The sequence below is a fragment of the Gorilla gorilla genome, chromosome 17 (genome assembly GCF_029281585.2).
Source record: "Gorilla gorilla gorilla isolate KB3781 chromosome 17, NHGRI_mGorGor1-v2.1_pri, whole genome shotgun sequence".
Classification (NCBI taxonomy): domain Eukaryota; kingdom Metazoa; phylum Chordata; class Mammalia; order Primates; family Hominidae; genus Gorilla; species Gorilla gorilla.
This window is the reverse complement of record NC_073241.2, coordinates 32565126-32577564: the sequence shown is the minus strand read 5'-3', so window position 1 is coordinate 32577564 and position 12439 is coordinate 32565126. Positions and strand designations below refer to the sequence as shown.

The following is a 12439-nucleotide window of genomic DNA, read 5'->3' as shown; positions in this document are numbered from 1 at the left end:
GCAGCTGTGGGATGAGGTGGGCAGCCCAGCGATGGTGTCATTGTCAAGGGGCCATTGAAATGTCCTTAAGCAGTCATTGGCCAAATCCTGTCCTCTATGGATCCAGAGCCACAGAATGTTCCAGCAGAAATATGTCTTAGCCAGCAGCTCTTTATTGAGGACTGATTGTGGGCTAGGCTCTGTGCTAAGGTCTTTACAGATGTTACTAAATCTTCTCAATAACCCTATGAGACAGGCATTATTATCCCAATCTTACTGATGAGAAAACTGAGGCTTAGAGAGGTTAAGCAGCTTATACAAGACCACAGTTAATAAGTGACAAAGCCAGCATCGGAACCCATGCTAGTCCTCTCTAAAGCCTTCTTAGAAATCATGTGATAGATGAGAAGATCAAGGTCTGGAGAAGAAAAGCAAGTTGTCTGAGATGACACAACCAGCTCTAATTGGTGGCAAAGCTGCGCCTATAACTCACCTGCGCTTTTCACAACCTGCAGTACGTGAGCACTGCCGAAATGAAGAGGCAGCGGTGTGCCCCTCCCACCTTCTGAGTGGCTCAGGCACAATCAGTGTTGAGTTGGCATGAAATGAGAACTTAAACTCACCATGCCACTTTAAGAAGAACATGGAGAAGGCAGGCAGAAGTGACCTTGGAGAACAGTATCTGAGCCAGAAGGCAGGAGGTCAGCGGGGGAGTCTTGAGTGGGAAACTCAAGGGTAGCCTGACTGTCCTTGTCACAGGTTTAGCTGGGCACTGTTAGTTCCCCCCTTTGTCAGTTTGTGGGAATCTGGGCATCAGGGATCTGTTTCAGCCCTTCACATTTGTATTTGGGTGTGCTCAGCTTAAAACGATAGCAGCCTGCAGGAGCTCAGCTCTGCCTCCATTTATGGAGGGAAGAGAAACTAAGGAATGCTCCTTGGGGTGGTGTTGGGGAGCAGCTACATGGGAAAATGAAGGGTGCAGCACCAGTAAAAAGGTGCTCCCAGGACTCCCTCCCAACAGCACTCGGACCAAGGAAGAAGCATTTAATTTCAGCCAGATTTCTAGATGGTTGCTTTTATTTGTTTTCATCTGAATTTGTGCCAAGGATTCAACTTTTCCTGCTTATTTTATTAAAAACTTTATACACAGCATTAATAGATATAAACTGCCATATACATGACAAACAGAGGGGCTAAATGAAATTCCCAAGGGTCAGCTGTTGAGTAAGTAACAAAAGCACATCTTGGCATGATCAAATTCCCATATATGCAAATTAGGGACAGTGCTTTACCACAGAGTGTTTTAATTAATATTTATAAGTCACAGAGTGCCTTTGAAAGGGCCAGTAAGCTGTTTATATTATTATCATGTCACACAAATAACAAACCCTTTGGAGATTGCTGCCTACTTTGCATTTTGGTCTGAGAAGTAAGTCAGCATGTTGCGTGTGTTTCTCTCCCTTGTAGGTGTGGTGTCAGCACAGCGGCAGGTCACCGTTCAGGAAGGACCCTTGTACCGCACGGAGGGCTCCCACATCACTATCTGGTGCAATGTGAGTGGCTACCAGGGACCTTCTGAGCAGAATTTCCAGTGGTCCATTTACCTGCCTTCGTCGCCAGAGCGAGAGGTGCAGATCGTCAGCACCATGGACTCTTCCTTCCCCTATGCCATCTACACCCAGCGCATCTGCGAAGGGAAGATCTTCATAGAAAGAGTCCAGGGGAACCCAACCCTATTGCACATCACAGATCTTCAGGCCCAGGATGCCGGAGAATATGAATGCCACACACCCAGCACCGATAAGCAATACTTTGGGATTTACAGTGCAAAGATGAACCTAGTGGGTAAGGAGAAGCTGTCTTCACGTTGCCAGCGTCTGGCCTGACTCAGTTCTTTAGTAGTGTAATTTTGCTTTATGCCATGCATTTGACTTTAAAAAAAATCCCAAAACTCCCAACATATTTTAGGGGTCAACAGATAGCACAAGGAAACTAAATTTCTGTGTTCACTTCTAAATAATAGGTGGTTGAGGGTGAAACTTTAAAAAGATCTAATACAGATGTTAAGAATTTCATAAGTTAACTAACTCTGTAACTGGTGAAAAGGGATATGAAAATATAAGGCAAGGACGTTTGTGGTTGATGATCTGAATGACAAGGAAGGTGAGACTTATGACATCAGTTGGGAGAGAGGAGAAACCTCTCGGAAGGATAGGCCTTTGGGTAGCTCTGAGACCCACGGGGCACTGCTGAAGCAGGAAGCACATGTGGCTGCGGGTCCTTGCTCAGACCTTGTACATTGAAGGTCCTTTGGCTCCATGCGTAAGGAACTATGAACTGGCTGTCTCCCTTGTTGCTCCTTAATGCTGAAGGAAACATGAGGAAGAGGGATGCAGGAGCTTCCAGTGTGGGCAGCACTGGTCACAGTGTTTGCCAGTGTCAAAGGGTTAACCATATCAAGGCTGTTCTGTTTTTCTGCCTATCTTAATGTCCAGTTTTTATTATCACAACTAAGCAGTGGGTGTTGCTAGTTCTTTTATTAATACACATACTATCATTTGTTTATTTTTCCTTTCTCTAACTAGTCTGTGTCCCAGCAGGAGAGCTTTTATTTTTCATGTGTGTGTGTGTGTGTGACAGAGTTTCACTCTTGTTGCCCAGGCTGGAGTGCAATGGGGCTCACTGCAACCTCCACCTCCCTGGTTCAAGCAGTTCTCCTGCCTCAGCTTCCTGAGTAGCTGGGATTAGAGGCATGCACTACCATGCCTGGCTAATTTTGTATTTTTAGTAGAGACGGGGTTTCTCCATGTTGGTCAGGCTGGTCTCGAACTCCCGACCTCAGGTGATCCGCCTCCCTCAGCCTCCCAAAGTATTAGGATTATAGGTGTGAGCCACTGCACTTGGCCGTTCCCAGCAGGAGACCTGTAAGACCCAATCCTTGGGTGAGAACAGGGAGAAAACACATACTAGTTGTGACTAGGGTACTCTCATCATACAGAGAGGTGGTGCTATTTAATCTCCAGAAAGGTGCAAGCAAGGATCAGGGTATGATTCTGACCAAGGGATCACGGAGAAAATCTATTCTCTTGCCTGAATCTCTCCAGACTGTGGCTTCCTTCCAGTGAGGACCCCTTTGATCGATGAATTACGTGAAAATTAAACCCACTAAAAATAGGGTATGATGATTATTGTTTCTACCAAAAATGGTTTTTTAAAAAAATCATCTTCCTAGGGCTGCATTGCTGAAGTAAGTTACAGGATGGGGATGTGGGAAGGAAAGAAAGGATGTTGTATAGAAATGTAAAACTAAAAGTTCCAGGAGGTATTTCCATTACAGGATCAGTCAGAAGTGAAGTTAAAGTATCTCAAAGCAGTGCCAGAATCAACAACAAATGTTATTTGACCTATAAGACAATTGTTTAAAGACAGTATTTTCAGGGAGTTCATTTATTATGTAATATGAAATACACCCCATGTTTTATCCACGTGTTATTAAAATTCGAGACAGGTAAGTGTAAGCACCAAATAATGCATTTCCAAATCTGAACAGAAAACTTTCTGTTTATGTGCATTTGGGGCTGTCTGTGGCCTTGAATCGATGGTTCAAGGATGACTGTTAGGGACGCAGTGCAGTGACACCTGCGTGGAATGGGAGCTTAGCCCCGGGAGTCTCAGATTCTGTGGCTTTGTGACTGCAGTCTCAGGACATTTCTGTGTTGCAGTGATCCCAGACTCCCTGCAGACCACTGCCATGCCCCAGACTCTGCACAGAGTGGAGCAGGACCCACTGGAGCTCACTTGTGAGGTGGCCTTGGAGACCGTTCAGCACAGCCACCTGTCTGTGGCCTGGCTCTGGCAGAAAGTTGGCGAGAAGCCCGTGGAGGTCATCTCCCTGAGCCGAGATTTCATGCTTCACTCCGGCAGCGAATATGCCCAGAGGCAGAGCCTGGGGGAGGTGCTGCTGGACAAGCTGGGGAGGACCACCTTCCGCCTCACCATCTTCCACCTGCAGCCTTCTGACCAGGGCGAGTTCTACTGCGAGGCCGCCGAGTGGATCCAGGATCCGGATGGGTCATGGTATGCTATGACCCGAAAGCGTTCCGAGGGAGCCGTGGTCAACGTCCAGCCAACTGGTCAGTCCCTCTGAGCCTCTTGTCCTGTCCTTTACTTGGTGGTGAAAGCTGTCAGATACTGGGAGAATGTGGAGACTCCTTCTTTGGGCACCTCTACCAGGACGGCAGGTTTTCATGTGAAGTTAAAGCCGATCTTGTGTGCGGCCGGAGGGAGCTGAGGGATGTGCGGGACATAGGTATCCTAAGACCTGAGTCACAGGCAGGTGCCACACAGACTGAATCCTGCTTAGAGACATGCTTTCTTCCACCTATGTGGTGTTTACACTTTTTTGAACTAGAAACTCATTTTAAAAATTGGGAGATTTCTGAGAAACCATTTGTATCTTAAAACTCTGGGCTTTCATTCCCATTAGCCACAGTTGCTGCCCCGTTTAATGATGTTGCCTTCCTTGGGTACCCATCTGGTTTCATTTGCAGAAGCCATTTGAGATAATGAGACTTCCATCCAAGGTCTAACATTATGAACTAGAGAAATTTTGGCTTAAATTATTATTTTTTATCTAATAATAGTCTTTGGTGATATTTTGTAATTTCCAAAATGCTTTATCACGTATTACTTCACCATCCCCCAGACGTTCTGTGAGGTGAGTAGGTGGTAGTACTCCTATTTTGCAGGTGAGGATGCTGAATGCAGATTACTTTATGTTGGGGCTCAAGAGGAGTCATAGGGCATGTGGATGAGGCCAGTCTGAGAGTACCAAGTTCCACTGTAGATGTTTTCTTAAGTGAAGGCCTGGAAGCGGTCCTTAAGAGGTTGCATGATGTCTTTAGACACCATCATTTGTCTTGAGGCAAAATGATGGTGGCACAGCCAGCTGAAACCCTCCCTGACTTCTCTTGGTATCTCCTGTGGCCCCAGACTCTACTCCCCAGTCTCATGAGCCCACCAGGCTCCAGGCCAGAGCTGACAGCTGTTTCTGGCTGCCTCTGCTGGGCTGAGGGCAGGTTCTCACATGGGCCTTCAGTTCCCCCAGCTTTGATTGGAGCGTGGTTGTTGTGCCATCACTAAGTTGGTGATGAGTGGCCTGAAAGCCTTTCCTTGTGCGGATGCTCACTTCCAGTGAGGACTGTGGTGGTTCTGGTGAGTGAGTGTGGCTTTGTGGGAAATGAGCTGGTGAGTTGCAGTACAGGTGGGGTCCTTCTTCAGGACCTGTCTCTTGGGCTCCCTGTCCCATTTGCTGCAGTTAGTTGTCTGGGTCTTTGCATACTTTCTCTGCCATTCTAGAGTAATGCTTCAGACTCAGCTAACAGTACACATTTTGGGGCTTCTTCCCAGAAGTCTTCAATTGGAGGCTCCTGGGATGGGACCTGGGAAGCTGGATTTCTGGCATGCTTCCCAGGTGATTCTTCTGCTATCTACATTTTTTTCAAGCAAAGCTTCTAGGGCAGAAGCAATTCTCTGGACATCACTTTAATAAGTCATCTAATGGATGTGAAATCTTTTACCATAGGGGTTGGTAGGGATAGGGAGCAATTTATCTGCTCTGTAGGACATTTAGCTGCTTCTGGATTTTTCAGTATTAAAAAATCTATCCAAGGGGCTTTATTTTATATTTATCCTTTCCCTTCCTGGATAGTTTTAAGATCAACTTCAAAAATTTGGGCCAAATTTTGAGTCTTAATGCTTTTAAATTAGGTTGCATCAGTTAATCTTCTTTATTTTAATCTTACCAATTTGGAATTAGAACTTTTTGAATTTACCCTGAAAGTGTATCTAGACTAAGCCATCAAAAGGAAAACTAAGTGAAAAAAAAGTTGATGACTTCACTCTGCATTCCTGTGCTGTTTAGGTTCAGCAGTTGCATCTCCAACTCTACCCTTCTCAGTTTATTTCAGTAAACATGTAGCCAGTCTCCACAGCATTGAAGGTGTGATGGTGATAGGCATTAAGGGCTTCAAAGATGACTAGCACTGGTCCCTGCACTTAGGCAGACCTGAGAACCAATGGACAAGTAAAATGTGCTAAGTGCATTGATAGCATTTGTATAGAGTGCTCTGGGAATACCGGAAATAGGAAGTGTTCTTGCAACGATAGTTTTCTCTGGATGGGATGGTTGATAAGACAAATCCAGGAACACCAATAAGTTTCTTGACTTGAACTGAGTCTGGAAGCTTGAGGAGTCAGCAGTAGAAGAAGCATAAAAGTGCAAAAGTGTTTGATATGTTTGGCAAGCAGAAAGGAGTCAAGTATGACTAGTTCCAGATGTTGAGTTCCAGATGTGTGTGATGAGAGGAAAGGGAGCCCAAAGCCCCAAATGCAGTGATATAGAGCCGGGGCTTGACTCTGTGGGCCAAGAGTTTTCAAGCTGTTCTTGGAACCCTGGAAGCCCCTCAAAGGTGCCTAGGAGGTTAGACATGGGTGTGTGTTGGTGTTCATGTGCACGTGTGCATACCCAGGAGTGCAGGGAGAAGGCATGCGAGGGCCTGGGTGGTCCCCCCTTGCTTCAACTATGTTTGGCAGCAGAAGATTTTATATGAATAAAAAGTCCCCTTCCTTTGTCCTCTTCTTCATAAAGTTTGAAGACCTCTGCTGCAGACAGCTGGAGAGGAGGTAGAGATTTTTAAGCAGGGAGTAAGACAATCAGATCAGGGTTTCAGAAAGAAAAACCTATGGAGGCCACCTGGAGGTTGATTAAATCCGTTGCATCTGAAGCCAAGAGACCAGGTAGAAAAGAGCTAATAAGAGCCAAGGCTAGGTCAGTGGGTGCCAGAGGTGAAAGAATAAAGAGCACAATGGAAGGAGGGGTCCAACTGTCTAGAAGCCCAGGGGCTGGGGCTGTGGCTCTGGGGGTTCCTTGAACTGTGGGAGGGAAGGAACAATAATGAGGACATGCTGGATCTTTGCATTTGTGGCAGCATTGGCTGCCTTTTCTTTTTGTAAATTCCAATGAAAGAGCCCATCCATCAGATAGACTCTGATAGAGATGCTCAGTATGCGAAACACCCAGTGGGTCCTCAGACATAGGGGTCTGGGGCTCAGAGACCGAGCCTGAGAGTGATCAGGGCCCTGGAAGAGCCCATGGGGTTAAAATGGGAAAGGGCCTGGGAGAACAGCAGCAGTAAGAGGTGACCAGAGAAACAGGTGAGAGAGTGGAACAGAGTGGGCAGGCCAGCAAGAAGAAGAGCAGGAGAGAAGGGATCATAGAGCAGGCTCAGAGGCCTCAACCTGCTTGAGGAAAGCCTTTGGTTAGGATGGGGGTAGGGGTAGGGGTAGGGTGGATCATTCGTGACATTTGCTAAGTCAGTGAAGCCTAATTTCAGTGAAATGAAGTGGAAGGGGTATTGGAAAAAGCACAGGTCAGTTTCTAGAGAGGTAATTGACTGGGCATAACCAAGGGCAGAAACGGGGGTGATGCGGGTAAATCTTGTGTCTTCAACCTGGGAACATGAAGGTGTCACCAAGGCATGGGGGGATTCCCCTGAGATAAGCAGAGTCTTTGGCCGCTGAAAGAAGAAAGCCAGAGTTACAGCCAGGCTAACCTGGAGCAATGGAAAGGTCTGAGGTCTAGGGTACCCCTTGCACAGCTTCAGTGGTGTTTATGTGGAAGGAGTGCTTTTCTGCCATTGATGTCGGGTTATAAATGACTAATTGGGTTGACCTGAGAGATAATATCCAGCAGATAACACGGGGACTGTCCCATATGGGTGTGTTCATCCAGGCAGATGGTGGCATAGTGAAATGTGCTTCCTTCAATGCATGCCTCTTAAGACTGGTCTCTTGGGAGCTGGAAGCTGTGACGGCAGCTACTTCATTGGAGGGGAGGCCCTGGAGTTGATGACGTGGTTTTCCCTGTCAGGAAGTTTGGCTGCTAGAGGAAGTAGTTAGGTCACTGGAAAGGGGTGTTTGCAGCAGGACACTGGCCTATATCGGGGGGAGGGGCTGGAGAGCCTGAGGAGCGGGAGGGGTAAAGCTGAGCTGGGGCTGGAAAAGAGGAATGTGGATGCTGCTCATGCGTGACTCTTATGTTTTCTCGGGGAAACAGAAACCTCGTCTGCTTGAAGAGTGCCTAGGACGGGATGAATGGGCAAGATCTTGAAGATAGTGGGAAAGACTAGACATGCCAGTCTAGGGAAGGCAGACAAGGTCAGAGCTAATGAATCTACATGGAATTCAAACATCTCTGCCATGAGATTTTTTCCACCTCAGTGTTCTTTTTAGAGGAACAGAGCTAGAACTGGGCAGTGGTCACAGCTCCAGTCTCTAACCCTTAACTCCGTTTTCTTCCCCCTGACTTCTGCCCTGGGTGCCTATGAGATACGATAGCTGTCTAATGGGATTAATAGCCACTGTACACTGGTACATAGGTTGTGGTGATGCTGTTAGTGGTGATGAGGCCCTCTTTGGTCACCCCCTCACGCCTGGTTAAACACCCAACTCAACAAAAATTAGCCAGATATGGTGGCTACTCTGGAGGCTGAGGTGGGAGGATGGCTGGAGCCTGGGAAGTCGAGGCTGCAGTGAGCCATGATCATGCCACTACACTCCAGCCTGGGCAACAGAGTGAGACCCTGTCACAATAAATAAGTAAATAAATAAAAATTTAAAAAACACCTAGCTCTTTGGAGGCTGCTTGGGTTTAGTAATCATTTCAGAGGCTGTCTGGCTTTCAGCAGAAGTAGGTACTTTCCTACTAAAGTACCAACTAAGTACTTCCTAAGTGGGAAAGTACCTACTAAGGTTTAACCAGGCGTGAGTACTTTGTAGGTACTTTCCCACTAAAGTAGGTACTTTCCTACTAACGTAAGTACTTAGTAGGTACTTCAGTGGGAAAGTACCTACTTCCATTGAAATCTGCCTAAAGATTTGATCTGACAGGTGGTAAACTAGTGAACAGACATTAGTTTTTATTTTTTCTATGTAATTCTGTTAGGGTTTTGTCATAGCTACATCTTATTTCTAGTATTCACATGGCGGGGGGTAGAGAGGGAATTTTAATCTTTGAGCATTTGTTAGGATTGGGCCAGCACCTAGGCCACTCTGTAATTTTTTCCCACAGACCTCAGTGGGGTAAGTCTTACAATATCTGCTGAAAATGTTTATAATGCTGTTGCTTAAATAGAGTTCTGGGTGCATATATCAAGGCTAGATATTTGTAATCCACCATTTGAGTGATATTAGTAGCTTCTCACTGAACTGGGGGTCTCATGCAAGACATCTAAAGCTTCAGACTGAGCCCCATTGGTTTAACTGGGGTAACAGTTTGCTTAGACCGTCTGGGCTGAAGTAGTTTTGAATTCTGTCTGTGATATTCAGGCGTTTCTCTGGACCTCAGATAACCTGGGTCTGAGTTGGATTTTACTCTCAAGCCAAGTGCTGTGGTCCTCCCCGCAATTAGTATTGTAAAGAAGAGGAAGGATAGTGGGAATGTGCTAATGTGGTTTAGTTGGCTGGGGCCCTCATTCACCCAGAATGTGTCTCTTTTCTTAATTGTTCTCTCAGACAAAGAATTCACTGTTCGGCTGGAAACAGAGAAGCGGCTGCACACGGTGGGCGAGCCGGTGGAGTTCAGATGCATCCTGGAGGCTCAGAATGTTCCCGACCGTTACTTTGCTGTCTCCTGGGCTTCAACAGCTCGCTCATCGCCACCATAGGCCCTAACGCTGTGCCTGTCCTCAACAGCGAATTTGTTCACCGGGAAGCCAGGGGACAGCTTAACGTGGCCAAAGAGAGCGACAGTGTCTTTGTGCTGAAGATCTACCACCTCCGCCAGGAAGATAGAGGGAAATACAACTGCCGGGTGACTGAGCGAGAGAAAACCGTGACGGGGGAATTCATTGATAAGGAGAGCAAGCGTCCCAAGAACATCCCCATCATAGTCCTCCCCCTCGGTAAGTAGAGAGATGTGCTGCTTTCTTCTCCTTTGGCTCAGCATCATTTAGGAGAGGTAGCGGGAGAAAGAATAGTGTGGTGAGGGTGAGGGGAGACAGATGGAACCCTCGAGGTTAATGCAGAGCTGGGGGAAAAACCGTTGAGCCTCTCTTCCCTGTTGTAGCCCACCTGCCTACATTTAGCAGTCTCCCCATAGCAGAGGATCAGGATCAGGGGTGTCCAGGATCAGGGTGCCCAGATAGGGCTGGGCATAGGCCTATCTGATTGCTAGCAGCCCTGTGCATACACAAGCAGTGCCAGCTCAGCTTGGAGGGAAACCAGGAATCCCAGAAAGCTGTTTGCTCTTGTGTGGGAATCAAGTCCCAGAAGAAGTGGGTAGATAGATGCCTGCCTTGAAATCTCACTTAAGGAGAGCTGGTCTTTTATGGGAGGATTTTAAATCATAAAGTGCATTATTAAGGATTTGCCATCTGGGTTTTTCAGGTATAAAGGCTGGCATTTCCCTAAATGGCTTTTCCCTGTTGAAATTGTGTTTCTAAAAGTCAGTGGATGGGACCTCTCACATCTTCCTGGAGCATAGCCTTTTAAGCTTAGCTGATTTCTGAGGCTGCCTCAGTGGGCTCCCAGCCTTCATGTAGACTGGCCTTGTGTGGGTGGGTAGTGGCCATTGCTAGGGATTCCAGAAACTACCGGTGTTTGCTTGTGTTGTGTTTAAACATTCATAGTATCAAGATATTCTTATTAATCTCATTCTCCCATAGTTCTGTTTTTAGTAAAGAGAATAAAAACCTATGATGCTCTGATTTTAAACAAGTGGTAAAGTTTTAAGACTAACCTTTAACCTTTTCTCAGCTGCTAAAACTATTCTTTCTCTGAGCCTTGTAATAATTTCCTTTACTTTTTATTTATATGTTTTAATATTTAAAATATTTCTCTTCAAGTGTGAAGTAAAAAGTAGCCATAGGGGTCCTCTTGCCAGTCTTTTCTTCTTTTCTCATCAACTGGATTATTTTCTTTTATGCTTATTATTATTTTGTTAAAAACCATGCACACACATACCTAATTATCTTTTTTTTCCTGGCAATACATATTTTAATTTGTTTCATTTTTATGATGACAAATAATTTTCAAGTTTATTTCCTTGTTTAAATACAAAGCTAAACCACAAACAGGTATAATCAAGACATTGTGTCTCACATTTATACTCCCGTCGGATCCTCTTCCAATTTGCTGACCACTGACCAGGCTAGCATGGGGGAGGGGGTGGGAGGGAAGACTTTCTTAGGTAACACCGTCGTAAGGCCCGAGGTGGGGTTGGGGGGAAAATCAAAGATGAGGACAGGCTCTCATACCTGTCTCCATTCACATTTACCTGGGACCAGGGTGGGCAGGAGACACCAGGTCATGGCTCCTGAGCCCCGGCCCCCTGGACTGAAGGGACAGTGTGTGAGAATCAGTTCTGTGAAGGGCGGGAGGAAGCAGCCACCTATTCCTCCTGCCTTCACTGTTAAGGTGAAAACCTTAGCCCTATCCTTGATTCCTGGGGGCTGCCGGGCCCTGTGTGCTCCCCTGCACACCTGGGTGCCTTTCTGAGGCTGGCAGCAGCGGCTGGGGTCAGGGGTCCTGGGCTCCTAGGCTCACACCTCAGCTCAGTTGCATCCTTGCAGGAGGACACTGGGTATCTGACAAACACAAGGCCTCGACAGCAGGTCTGGAACTTTCAACCCCAGCAGGATGAGGGGGAATGGGGGTGGATGTCAGGTAAGTAATCTCTGGTTCCACTACAAAACTTTATTTTTGATTAGAGTACCATTCTCAATCTCTTCTACAAAAAGCCAAAAAAAGCAAAAAAAAAAAAAAAAAAAAAAAAAAAAAAAGCAGCCACTTCACTCACTTCAAGACCTGTATACATGTAAGTTGTTTTCTGTGGTTTTTTTTTTAAATTATTTTTAATTTTTATTATTATTTTTAAAATAAATTCAGTGTTCACATTTCTATAAAGAATTAACCTAGTGTCAGGAAACCCTGCCCCAGCAGGGCAGGTAAGCAACACTCTCCCTGCCCACATCTAGTTTGATTTCACGCCCTGATGCTTCAAGGTGCCCAGAAAAGTGGCAGCTTGTGGAAGAGGAAATCTATGCCCGGCCCGTGCTTGGTGCCAAGGGCTCAGTAAGCTTTCGAGAAAACAGAGGGGAAGACTAGCTTACTGCAAAAACCTTTTTAAAAAATATTCATACACTTCAGTGAGCGCCTGTCGAGACGTTAGGAGAACAAGAGCTTGGAAACATCCCGTCCAGGCCATTGGGAGGCAGCGTCTTCCTCACACCCCGTCCCTGGATGTCGGGGGTGCAGGGGGAAGGTCCTGGCTCTTCCACTGGAGAAAGGAGACTTACCTAGCTTCCTAGTTCATGTTTGACTATTTCCTCTAAAACCTGTGCTGAGTCTTTGACTGCATGCACGGGAAGCACAAACGTTCGGCTTGTATGCAAAAGAAAGT

At 46.3% G+C, this 12439-nt stretch overlaps 1 protein-coding gene across 1 annotated transcript in view; it reads left to right on the top strand.

Moving 5' to 3' along the window:
- Positions 1 to 424: 424 nt before the first annotated feature.
- The window catches only part of LOC129528469 (immunoglobulin superfamily member 3-like), a 39669-nt gene continuing 27654 nt past the window's right edge, over positions 425 to 12439 (top strand). Inside the window, 5 exon segments of the mRNA XM_055368864.2 lie at positions 425 to 497; positions 1447 to 1824; positions 3702 to 4112; positions 9553 to 9672; positions 9675 to 9941. Coding sequence (XP_055224839.1) covers positions 425 to 497; positions 1447 to 1824; positions 3702 to 4112; positions 9553 to 9672; positions 9675 to 9941 — 1249 coding nt within the window.